The following is a 12,718-nucleotide window of genomic DNA, read 5'->3' as shown; positions in this document are numbered from 1 at the left end:
GTGTGTTTTGTAGGGGGTATTAAGGTGGTTCCGTATCAAACTTAATGATTCCCAAAGCACACGAATTTCTACACAATTTCTTATAGCCTTTTATAATCGATGGCGAAAAAGCAACAGCCAGGCGATAAAGTGTAAACCCCGGCCGTAGGAACTATAGCCCGGCTGCATAATTTTTTATCGCTTCGTATAGCCCGGCCGTATGATTTTCTCCGCATTCTACAGCCAGCTATTTGATTTTCTGTAGCATTCTTTAGCCGGATATAAGAATTCCTATGGTATTTTGAAACGGAGCTCTTATCGCCAATTTTTACCAGGGGAAAAATGGAACTAATCGATGCGATATGTCGCATGTCGTCCTGACCATAAAATACAGCGTCCATCAGATTACCTTAAATACAAATTCCTGTGTAAAATTTCTCGAGAGTTAAAAATTGTCGAGGTACGCCCTTATGGCAGAGAGTGACGAAATGTGAGTCAAAATATTCTTAAATTGGACGTATTTCTATCAAACGGAACTATGTGCATTAAGACATGAGCCCTGCGATCCATAAGAATAAATGCATAACACGGCTCACGTCATAATGCACATAGTTCCGTTTGACTGAAATACGTCCAATTATTCCTCCAAAAATCTCGCGACTCCGACGAGCAAACCAGTGGCGTGGTGTGCTTTGCGATGAATCGATTAATCTGCCACTCATACCCGAAGAAAAGGATCGATTATCAGGGCGTTCGCAATGAACACCATATCAATCGATTCTTTACCATAGCTTCAAACGAGATGGTATCGATACCCAAGTAGCAGTGATCGCGATAAATAGCAATTTTATCGGTTGGTTATCGCGATTATATTGGTGACAATATATCCAGATATTATCGCATTAAAAATTGCGATACATGGCGATTAAATCGCTACACATCGCAGTTTTTGGTTCGATAAAATCGTGATCAATTTTCGCGGATAAAATCGAGATTAAACCGCCAATTATTGCGATTTTTATTTCGGAAATATCGCGATATATTTTCGGGCGATAAAATCGCGATTTTATCGCGATAAGATTGAGGATAATCGCTCAGATGTTGATTATCTTGACGATTTTATCGCCGATAAAATCGCAATATATATGTCGCATGCAAATAGTAAAATCAAGCATTTTGTCAAATTCCTAGGCAAATAGTCAAATATTCTAACTTAGATTGAAATTCTGATTATTTTCCTAATTTCAGACAAAATAATTCATTACTTCAGCAAAGAAAAAGTTTTCAATAAAAATTTGCACACACAATAGTCATTTAAAAAATGTTTATCTCCTGAAGCGCCACTGATCTTGAAATTTTCAGCATTCCGTAAAATACAGAATTTTTGGAATTTCAACATTTAAAAATATGAGAAGCAATTGAAGAGGAAGAGGCAAAAAGAGTTCGTATATAGGTTTGATGAATTACTTTTTCAAAAATAGTGAAAAATCGTGAGTTCTTCGCAAAAAATTCACAAAATTTTGTAGCCCATTATAATTTGAATATCTGCATAGGCATTTGACAAAACGCCTGATTCCACTATTTGCCTGTGACATACATACATATATCGACGGTGAAAGTCGGCAATCACATAACTCGTTTGCGGTGTCTGAAAATCTCCGCCTCTACGTCATTTTCTCAAAGGAGAACAAATTGATATTATTTCTTGAAGTTTTTGCAGAATTTTCTTCGCATTGAGAAGAAAAATCATGACAGTTTTAAAGAATTGCCGTTGAGTAGTTTTCCATTTAAAAAATAAAGTATGACAGGAAGTCTGCGACGTCGCAAACCAAGTTATGTGATTGCCGAATTTCACCGTCGATATAGTGATTTTTTCGTTGAGAAATGCTTCTTGGGTAGTCGCTTTCTGAGCCTCGCTACTGGAGCAAATATCAGAGTTCAAACGCTGCACGTGAACCGGAATGAATGGAAGCATTTAAATTACAAATGAATTCGAGACGTGAAGGGACATCGTTCCAGATGTGGAACCGGGTTTATTTTTAGTGGGGCTCATCGTTACATATCCCGGTTGAGCGAAATTCAATTCGATGGCTTTCGAGGAGGCGTTTACGATACCACCAAGAATAACCTTCCGAAGAGCGCGGTATCTTCAAAGCTATTATCTGCAGGAAATACTCGGCGCCTTTTCGCAGCGGAAAATTGGAAAGCGCATTTTCACCTCTCCCGGGAACTGTAGACTGGACTACATTTTGCAATAAGGAACTACTGTTTCTGGCTCAATCAATAAAAGTCATGCCACATGTATTTTCTCTAACTGGACTTCATTTTTCGATTCGAAACCACATAATTTCTGGCTCAGTTCAGAAACAACGTATCGATATGGGCAAGGCCCAGTGCCGCCTATCTGCAAAGTGCACTGGAAAAAAAGTCGCTTGGATCTGGAGTCCAGACTCTTAATAACTTCGACAAGAAAAAATACTTTTAATTCAATCCAACTTTTCCTTGAATCGAAGAGCTTGAAAGCAAAGAGTCCGATTGAATCAAGAGCCACATAGAGGGTGGAGCGATGTAAATGAGTGTAGTGTCTTGTGTGTTTCTCCGAAAAGAACGCGCTCTTGTTGGCGTCTCTTCCTGACAAGAGACATATTTGAAGACGTTGCTGCGCAGAGCGTGGTCTTAAAGGCTAAAATAGTTGCATCATTTAATATTTCCATTGGAAAATACACTAAAAGAACCCGATCAACAGTGTAGCAGCGTAGACTACACTGGAAAAAAACACTCTTTTTGCTGGAAAAAATATGATCAGAGCTAAAATTTTGAAACATTGCAATGTGGCTGCGCCAAGGAAAAATGCTGTGCGCACACGCAAATATTGCCAACTTTTCAGTGTTGAAAAATTTATATTGGAACAAAGTTAGGCATATTTTGCCTTGGAATTTTCAGATATTTTAGATGAAATTACGAAAAAATTTGTCTGAAAAATTGGGAGAAAAATATGCACAACTTTTCTAATGAATTTGTATTTTGTCCAAAAAAATTTGCAAAGCCTGAAGGTTCATACGGCGTTTTTCCTTAGCAATGCAGAATGGAGACACTAGAAAAAAAAAAACATTGGATCTAGAGTCCAGACTCTTAAAAACATCGACAAGAAAAAATGCTCTTGGTTCAATCGGATTTTTGCTTAAATCAAGAACCAAGCCTCTTAATTTGAGCGGATATCCTTTTGATCTAAGCAAAAATCTGATTGAATCAAGAGTATTTTTCTTGTCAAGGTTTTCAAGAGTCTGGACTCTAGATCCAATGTGTTTTTTTTCCAGAGTAGTGAATAAAGCAGTTGCCTTTGATGATTATTTGACGGGCAGTGCCGATACTTAAAAAACGCCTTCAATGGGAAAAGATACTTCCTAGCGTGGCCTCTGAGGCCGAATATTTGCATCATTTAGAAACCCTATCAACGGTGTAGCAACGTAGAATAGTGAATAAAGCAGTTCTGATGCTTCTGAAACGCCTTCAATGGGAAAAGATACTTCCTAGCGTGGCCTCAGAGGCCGAATAGTTGCATCATTTTAAAATCCATACAACGGTGTAGGAGCGTGTTGTATCGATTGCGCACAAAATGGGAAATCATTACGTTGCTACAGACCTTTACGGTAAATCTAAAGCGTTTTTCAATTCGGAATTTCGGTGGCACTTCGATACATTTAAAATTTTTAAATTTCAGGACATCCTTACATCTTTGCTAAAAAATATAGCATTCCTTTGTGGCCACTGTTTGCGTCAGTTCATAAATGCAAAATTTGATAATGAAACATAAGTAATCAGTTTGAAATGACTGAAAATATGGATAGTCTGGGAATTATGATCTAAAAGACATAATGAATTCCCTCGGAACGTGCTTTCAAAGTCATTTAAAACTATTTCATGATTAAACTTTGCACTTCATTATATAACACAAGACGAAGGCTCTCATGGATTGCTAAAAAATCAGGAATTATTAGGTAACTGCATGGTTAATCGATTATCAACTCATTCTGATCATGCAATCACCTTACTTTTGTATCTCCATAATGAATGATTTTTGAATAAAAGGTAATAAAGGTACCTTTTCTCACAGAGTTCAACACTATTGTCTATCGAAACGACACAATCATGATTCTTTTGACTGAGGTAAGCCCAGGTAAAGGAGAAACTTAAGAGGAGTTGTCTGTATTTTTGATACGATGACGCGAACCTCGGTCTCAGCTATCTCGTGAAATTATCTACTTTCTTTCTACAGAGTGGGTGCGTTTTAATTATAATATTCTTTGAACGACCGAAAATGTTGCTGACACGTGCGGGAATTTTTTCGCTTACCGCGCATTTCAACTAAAATTAAACTCCTTGAATAGCTTATCAGTTTTCTTTATTTTGTTTGATCAGTTCTTTTGCCAAGACACAACATTGCCAACTACTGTAAAAGTTCTTTGCGAAAATCAATAAGCGTTTCATTTCCTGGATATTTTGCTCGACGAGATCGGAATTGCTTTTCGGATTTTCAGCCTGGGTAGTGGTTGGCCTTTGACGAGTTTAGGTTATTTTCAACGTCAGCCCATTTCTTTGGGAGGAAGATCATCCAGAAAACAAATTTCAAATATTTTGTTGGACCCTTCACTAATATATTAATATGATTATCAAGTGGTTCTTCTTCAGGAAAAGCGGCGGTCCAGCATTGATCTTACTTGCGAGTTTAAAATTGGGCGAGGTTTTTCGACAAAGAACTTTATTTTCACACGAATCCCTAAGAAATGCACTCTAAGATGGTGCACCAGTGCTCTGCGATATATCGATTGTTATGCCATTTAAACCTACAGAAAAGGATCGATAGACAGAGTGTTCGCAGCGAACACCTTAATAATCGATTCTTTACCATAGGTTTAAATGGCATAACAATCGATATATCGCAATTCACGCCACGCCACTGGCGGCAATTAACATCGGTGGCTTACGTTTATAAACGTATTGACATTCTTGATCTCACAAATTTTCTGGTTCTTTCATCATTTTCAGACAAGATTTGTACTAACAGTACTCAAATTTTGATGAAAAATGGTGAAAATGTCTGTTTTTAACGTGTTCTATTTCAGCCTTCAATAACGATTCTTTGGATTTGTTAACGATGTAAATAGGGCATGTTAAATCAGTGGAGAGGCTTGAGGGGCAAGGCGATTAAGCGCAAATTTTGAAAAAAATTGAGATATTAGGTAATAATTTCGACTGAGAGTCGTGTTAAAATATAATCTATGAAAAATTCGCCACTAAAATCAAATTTCAAGTATCAAAACGTGAGTTCTCCCTTTATCCCGCCATAAAGCTCTATGTAATTTTGAAACGTGAAAAGCGCACCTCTTTTAATTTTAAGAGCCCCTCATTTTAAATTTAAGGTGCCTGAAATTAAAACCGGGCACTGTTCGTAGAGGGTAATATCCGATCGCTGATAAAAATGCCAATTTTTCAAAAATCAGTCAACGCTGCTTCGACGTAAAAGCTTTCTGCGCAGTATCCCAGACGGTAGAATTTTTTTCTTCTTCTTAGAAACAACGTCTCGAGCAGAGGGGCCCCGAGCTATGTACGCAGTAAAATTTCCGTTCTGCAACCATTTTGAGCGATTGTTTCATCATCATAAGTAAAACAAAGTTGCGCGTTTGATAACATATCTGCTGCTCTCGTGACACTACGGCCAGTCAGTACACCAGTGGCGTGGCGTGAATTGCGATATATCGATTGTTATGCCATTTAAACCTATGAAAAAAGATCGATTATCAGGGTGTTCGCAGCGAACACCTTAGTAATCGATTCTTTACTATAGTTTCAAATGGCGAGATATCGATAATCGATTATTCACGCCACGCCACTGCAGTACACTTTGATTGTTGTGCCTCGGAGAATAGCCACCTCACGCGTGTGTGGACGGCAGATCGTCGCTATACCATCGGTGAAAATCGTATGTAAGAGGCTTCACTCATAGTGAAAGATGCGCGACTTAAAAAACGCCTGCAACCGGGGGAGTATGCTTCACGCGCCTCCAGCAATCACTTACAAAGTATTACGAGTATCACGATAAAGGGCCGTATTCATAGTCGTTTCATAGCCCTAGTAGCAGTGATCGCGATAAATAGCGATTTTATCGGTTGATTTTCGCTATTATATCGGTGGCAAATTTCTCGCAATATTATCGAAGAAAAAATTGCAGTTCATGGCAATTAAATCGCTATGCGTCGCAATTTTTTGTTCGATAAAATCGCGATCAATTTTCGTCGATAAAATCGAGATTGAATCGCTATATATCGCGATTTTTGTTGCGATAATATCGCGATAAATTGCCGGGCGATAAAATCGCGATTTTATTGCAACAAGATCGAGGATAATCGCTTAGGTGTTGATGATCTTAGCGATTTTATCGCCGACAAAATCGCAACAAATCGCGATTTTTCCGTTGAAAAATGCTACTTGGGAGACAGCTCCTTTCCTTAGGGAGGCCCCGTACTGTTTACATTGTGATTCAGGGAGGTTTAAGGACACCGTTATCCAAGCGCATATATCATGAAAAAGTCGACACCTCAACTGCGAAACTACGGTCACAATGATTGGCCATTGTAAAAAAAGTAGCAGTGTACATAAAGACGATTAGATTTAGACGATTTAACTTAAGGGCCGTGGGTATTCATGGTTGTTCCTCAACACCTCCTTTTCCCTGAGAAGACCCAATATGGTTTACATTGTGATTAGGTACCAGGGCACCTTCGCCTTGTAAAATAACATCATGAAAGGACAATTTTAAAGAAGCTTGACTAAAATTTAACAGTATACTTTAGAAATAAATCAGTTTCAGGGATTACAATGATTTGCAACTGCAAAATATGTAAAATACGACTGACAAATTATTCAAATTTTTAATCTTTTTACACAAGTCTCTTTTTAGTTAACTTAATAAAGTTAGTCGAAATCATAGAATCTGCCCTTAGTGTCAAATCATAATATCTCTTGCAAGGATCTATTTTCGGAGTACCTAAATGCGTTATTTTGTTAAATTTTACAGGAGGTTTATAATGATTATCTATTTCAAGCTGCTTGGATGCAGACGTCACCTTGGTCATAATACAAACCATATCCATGGTGAAACTTAAACTTGCACCACGCAGCTCGGTTTGCGACGCTGCAGATTCCTTGTCATCCTAATTTTTTAAATGGAAAGTTACTCAACGTTTTTCCTCGGTTTTTGCGCTTTCCAAGCGAAGTAAAATCTATGGAATGATGTTAATTTTTTTCTCGACTTTTAAATAACCATAGAGTTGCCAGATTGTGCGAAATAACATGTATGTATAACATTGAGTTATATGCGAAAATGTGCTGACTTTTCAGCACAATCTGGCAACGATGTAAGGAGCTGATATTTTTAAACAGCGCAAACGGAAAACTGGTTTGGGAGTTTCACCGCTGATTTTGGATTTTCTTGAGGAGAAGCTGAAGGGGGACGATGAATATAACCCTGAGGGTGTAAACAAATTTACGACAAACTATTAATGGTTTGATTTATTTCTGTTTTTTTTTAGAGTGAAAATCGCACATCAAACCACCATCATCGAAACTTCATCGTTCAACGAGAGCAGGTAAGAGGAAGGATTTTGCTTTCCACAACTGATCTGATTTGAAAAATTAGACGAAAAAAGTTACGAAGTAGGTTTTTAAAATAATAGAAATAAAGAAAAAAAAACAGGACTCTCATTAATTTATGGAATCGCAAGCCGTACCTACTTATAGTGCTATTTGTAAACAAATAATTTCGTAAAACCGTTTCAGTTTCGTTTGATTGTTCATTCACTGGATTCGTTTCTTTTCCCACATTGTTTAAAGCAGGTAAAGCAGAGTATAACTATTGTGATTTATTTTTTTATTCTTTCGAAAACGTGTAGTTTCGTTATAGAGTTAAGTAAATTATTGGTGTATTTTTTTAAGGAAAAAATATATTTGACTTACTTATTTTTCCATTTGATTTGAAAGAAAGTGTTTTATTATTATATTGATAAACTATTGAAATTTAAAACTGGTCTTTTTATTTCTTTACCCATCATCCTCTATTAAAATTTATAAAAGCAGGGGTGTCTACTAAAACTGGCTGGCAAAAATTAAGCATTTTTACAGTTCTCTTTCAGTGCCTCGTAGCCAGAAAATATTGAGTGCTTTTTTGGTACCTTCAAGCAGGCCCGCCACATCCCATCTCGGGCCCTGGTACCAGTTTTAAGGTCCGGGCCCAGGGCCCCCACATGGGGGGGGTTGCCGGGACTCCAGCCCCGGGGCCCGGGGCCTGGGGGGGCCCGATAGGGCCCCCCAGAGGCACAAAAGTTTCCATTTGTACTGCCAATCTGCCGGCAAAAGTAAAATAATTTTGTTGATTGAGATTTTGCTCGAGGCCCAGACAGGCTTCGGTCGGCCCCTGGGATAGAAGACTCCTCTTATCAATGTTTGCGTGGCCAGCAGCTGGACGCTGGACACCCGAAACCACATTCTTAAATAGCTTCAGCAGAACTTCTAGCACCTCTTATCGTCGTCATTGGTGAGGGTGGCGCCAGATTATCAAATTACTCCATGAGTCAATATCCTGTCCAGGACACAGAAATATTACTCTTAGGCTTGCAAAATTTTCATGATAGCTCTAAGTACATTTGACTCCTTTTTATCAGCTTCCCTCTCCATTTTTCTATGTCCTTTTACTCTCTAGTTCTAATTTCTGATCTCTTTCTCATTCAGTATTGTCCTGACTCTTGCAATCGTGGGCATGAGCAGCCGCGAATTTAAGTCGATTGACGGAGCGTTTGTTCGTTTATTGTTCTTTTCTGTTCGTTTGTATTAAAATTTTGTGATGTCGAAGTCAGGAGCTACTAAACGGAGAGAAAGAGCGGAGAGAGACGCTGCCGATGCAAAAGGTCGTCAGAACATCACCAAGTTTTTTAAAAAGTCCGAGCTGGATGAGACTCAAACTCTCGCGCCGTGTACGAGTTCAGCAGCATCAGGTCCCATTCCCGACGTAAAAAGTGCTGAGCCGCACTCAAGTGACTTTGATTTTACTGACGGTGAAGTTCGCGAATGTGATAGTGAAATCAGTGATCTGGTGCAAAGGTTTGAAAACGAAAATGTCGGTCCTAATGTGAGTGACCTTAGAGATCCACAAAAGTGGCCAAAAACCATCGAAGACGCTAATCGAGTTGAAATTGTTCGTTGTGCTCCCGCATTTGATGACTTTATCACACAGTCGAGACTGTTTCCAAAAGACACGAATGGCCAATCTTTCACGGAGTTTTTCCTTTACTCCAAATCCAATAACGAAAGGGAGAAATATCCTCGCGATTGGCTAATCTGGAGTGCCTCTGAAAAAACACTACATTGCATGCCATGCATCTTGTTCGAGCATAAGTGTAGATCATCCGCTAATCGCAGTGATCTAGCAAAACGAAAAGGATTCTGTCCCGAGAAAACTCTCTGGAAAAAATTATACGATCGCTTACCCTCCCACGAAAGCACATCTGAGCACAGAAACTGTTACACAGAGTGGAAATCCCTGAAATGCTCTTTAAGTGGTAAAGGACTTGACTCAGAATTGAGGAAACAGGAAAAGTGTGAAGCGGAAAAATGGAAAGCAATTTTACGAAGAATTTTGGATGTGACACTTTTTCTGGCCTCCAGAGGATTGCCGTTTCAAGGTGATAGTACATTAATTGGGGATGTGCACAATGGAAATTTTCTCGGCACTTTGGAGCTGATGGGGAAATACGATGAGGTCATTCGTGAGCATCTGGCCAAAATTAAAGCCAAACAACTGGATGGTGGCAACATGCAAGGCCAAGCACATTACTTGTCATGGAAAAGCCAAAATGAGTTTATTTCTCTTTGTGGGGATAAAGTTCTAGAAGCCATTCTGGATGAAAGGCTGAAAACGATTTATTATGGAATTATTGCTGATGCGACTCCTGATATTTCCAAAATAGAACAAAATGTTCTTATTTTGAGGTACGTGTTTAAAAACGGATGCACGGAAAAGTTTGAAGTTTGTGAACGTTTCCTGAAGTTTATTGATTTCAATGACAAGAAAGGTGAAGATATCACCCTTAAAATTTTGTCTGCGCTTGAGGAACTAAAAATTCCTTTAGAGGATTGCCGTGCGCAAGGCTACGATGGTGGCTCTAACATGAGTGGCAAAATTAAAGGAGTGCAGGCTAGAATTTTGGAAAAGAATGAACTCGCATTGTTTTCGCCATGCGGAGCACATTCATTAAACCGTAGCGGTCTCAATGCAGCAAAATTGTGTCCAGAAGTTTTGAAGTATTTTGGAAATTTGGAATGTTTATACGTTGTTTTTTCCGGAAGTCCCTCTAGGTGGGAAATTTTACTGGAAGAGATCCCTTTATCGCTAAAGAGAATGCCGGAAACTAGATGGTCGGAGCGAAAAGAGGCTGTTGTTCCCTTAGCAAGACATTATCCAGGTGTGCTTAAAGCTTTGGATCGCCTTTTGCTTACGGATCTCCCACTCAAATCTTACAGTATGGCTGTTGGCCTCAAAAATTACTTCTCATCTTTTGAAGGACTTATTATGACAGTGTTTTGGCAAAAAATTTTGGCCATGATAGATGAAAAAAACGTCATCATCCAGTCTCAAGGAATTTCTCTTGACATTGAAATTAAATTAATTCAAGATTTGATCAATGATATTCAACGGCTACGTGACGCGTGGGATCAAATTCTGGAAGAAGCACGCTTAGTCGCTGAGCAACTTGGCATTTCGACATCTTTTGTTGAAAAAAGAGGTCGCCTTTCAAGTGAAAGTGGAGAAGAACCATTGGCCATTTTTCGTAGGGATGTCTTTTTCCCGGTGTTAGACTTCATTTTACAAGATCTTAGGAGCAGATTTGGAGCAGTAAATGAAATTGTTGAACTTTTTACTCCTATTTTGAAGTATCTCTCTTTAGACGACGACGAGTTGAGGCTCAAATCACAAAATCTCGCAGCCAAGTACCCAAGCGATTTATCTCCAAACTTACGCGATGAAATCGTTCATTTAAAACATGTTTCCGTCTCAGTATTCGGCTCCAAAAGTGAAATTAGTCCACTCGATCTTCTCAATTTAATATATGAAAAAAAGCTGGAATCGATTTTCGTAAATGTAACGATTGCCATTCGAATTTTTTTGACACTTCCCGTCACCGTCGCTTCCGGAGAACGAGCTTTCAGTAGACTTAGTAATACTCTCAAAACATGGCAAAGAGCTAGCACAGGACAGGATCGTTTAAATTCATTAGCGCTGCTTTACATCGAGCACAGGCTAGCATCAACATTGGATTTTTCGGACGTCATTCAGGCCTTCTCCAGCATGAAAGCCCGAAAAAAAATATTTTGATTCCATGATTTCCACGTGAGTCTACATATTTTCAGTTTCTTCTTAAGTACTGTCTTTCTCTGTTTTCAAACCTCATATTTTCTCAGGAGTCAGGAGATTAGCAAGAACTTTCAAAAAATTTAATTTGCGGTTTTTCTCCTGCACATTATGTATGTTTTCCTTTAGGTTCGTTTTTGAGGAGCATAAAGGTTTAGATTAGCAATCGCGAGCATGCAGAGAATATCCTTTGCCAAAACGTTGTCCCCGTCTAATTTCAGATGTATATTTTTTTGTGTGCAATAAGCTGAATTTTTAATATGTTTTTATCTCCTTCTATTTTCCTTTCTCTTTCATCAAAGGTAAAATTTTACACACGTCAGAACTTATTCAATAGTTCACTTCAGGCATAAACCTTTTAAATTTGAAATGATTTTTTTTTTCTATGTTAAAAAAAAAAAAATTATACGTCGAATGTTGTTTTTTTCATAACGGTTCATTACAAATTTTCAAACAACTGCAATAATTCTGAGATTTTGAAAGGGGAAAAATCTTGCATAAACTAATCTGAAGAAGTGCGGAAATAGCATGAAATTGCTCGGATTGGAAGCAAAATTTCAAAAAAATTTCGGGGGTGGCCCCCCCACCCCCCTCCTGCTGGGGGGCGGCCCCCCCAGACCCCCCTTAGATAGTTTACGAAAAGGGGGCCCGCTGACTCATCCGACCCCGGGGCCCACCGATGGATGTGGGGGGCCTGTCCGGGCCCCAAACACGGAGTGGGGAAGGGGGGGTCCGAGGGGCATCCCACGAGAAATTTTAGAATTTATACGACTAATCGGACGCATTTTGAAGCTTCCATAAAGAATTTTTCCATCAATATCTGCGAAATAATTAATTATGTTTTTTTTTTTTTTTAAACTTTCAGCACAAAATACTTGCGAATTGTTGCATTCAAAACATCTGGAAAATTTTTATTTATTTTTTTTTTTTTTTTGGGGGGGGGCATATGATACTATTTTCAGTTCTATGAGGGCCAGGTCTCCCTGGACTCCCCCCTCGTTTGTCAATGGCAAGGGAGTTGAGCCATGAGCCATTGAAGTCGAGGATGCCCAGACTGGAGACTCTTAGCATCTGACGACGGGAGAAAATGAAGCGCAGTTACTAAAAATATCCCTCTGTACTGAAAATCTTGAAAATAGATAGAAATTTTCCATGAAGTATACTTCTTTGAAAATTTAAGAACAATTCTACAGTGCCCCAGCGTGTTTCTGAAAATCTATTCACCTTTTGCGAAATTTTTAGGGTAAATTTTTCACTTTATTTTACGAAACAAGGGTT

The 12,718-nt window shown here is 38.7% G+C and overlaps 2 protein-coding genes across 2 annotated transcripts in view; both read left to right on the top strand.

Moving 5' to 3' along the window:
* The window catches only part of ImpL2 (Ecdysone-inducible gene L2), an 85,836-nt gene extending 77,777 nt beyond the window's left edge, over positions 1-8,059 (top strand). The window contains exon 7 of the mRNA XM_019053423.2: positions 7,569-8,059. Coding sequence (XP_018908968.1) covers positions 7,569-7,573 — 5 coding nt within the window. The 3' untranslated portion in view covers positions 7,574-8,059. The remainder of the gene's footprint in view (positions 1-7,568) is intronic.
* A 214-nt stretch (positions 8,060-8,273) lies between these two features.
* On the top strand, positions 8,274-12,104 carry LOC140225576 (zinc finger MYM-type protein 1-like). The gene has a single exon (XM_072304849.1). It carries the CDS (start codon positions 8,876-8,878, stop codon positions 11,402-11,404), a length of 2,529 nt encoding a protein of 842 aa, XP_072160950.1. The 5' UTR covers positions 8,274-8,875; the 3' UTR covers positions 11,405-12,104.
* Positions 12,105-12,718: the final 614 nt, after the last annotated feature.

This window comes from Bemisia tabaci, chromosome 10 (assembly GCF_918797505.1).
Source record: "Bemisia tabaci chromosome 10, PGI_BMITA_v3".
NCBI classification, from domain to species: domain Eukaryota; kingdom Metazoa; phylum Arthropoda; class Insecta; order Hemiptera; family Aleyrodidae; genus Bemisia; species Bemisia tabaci.
Note: the sequence above shows the minus strand (reverse complement) of the source record. Positions and strands in the feature narration are given on the sequence as shown.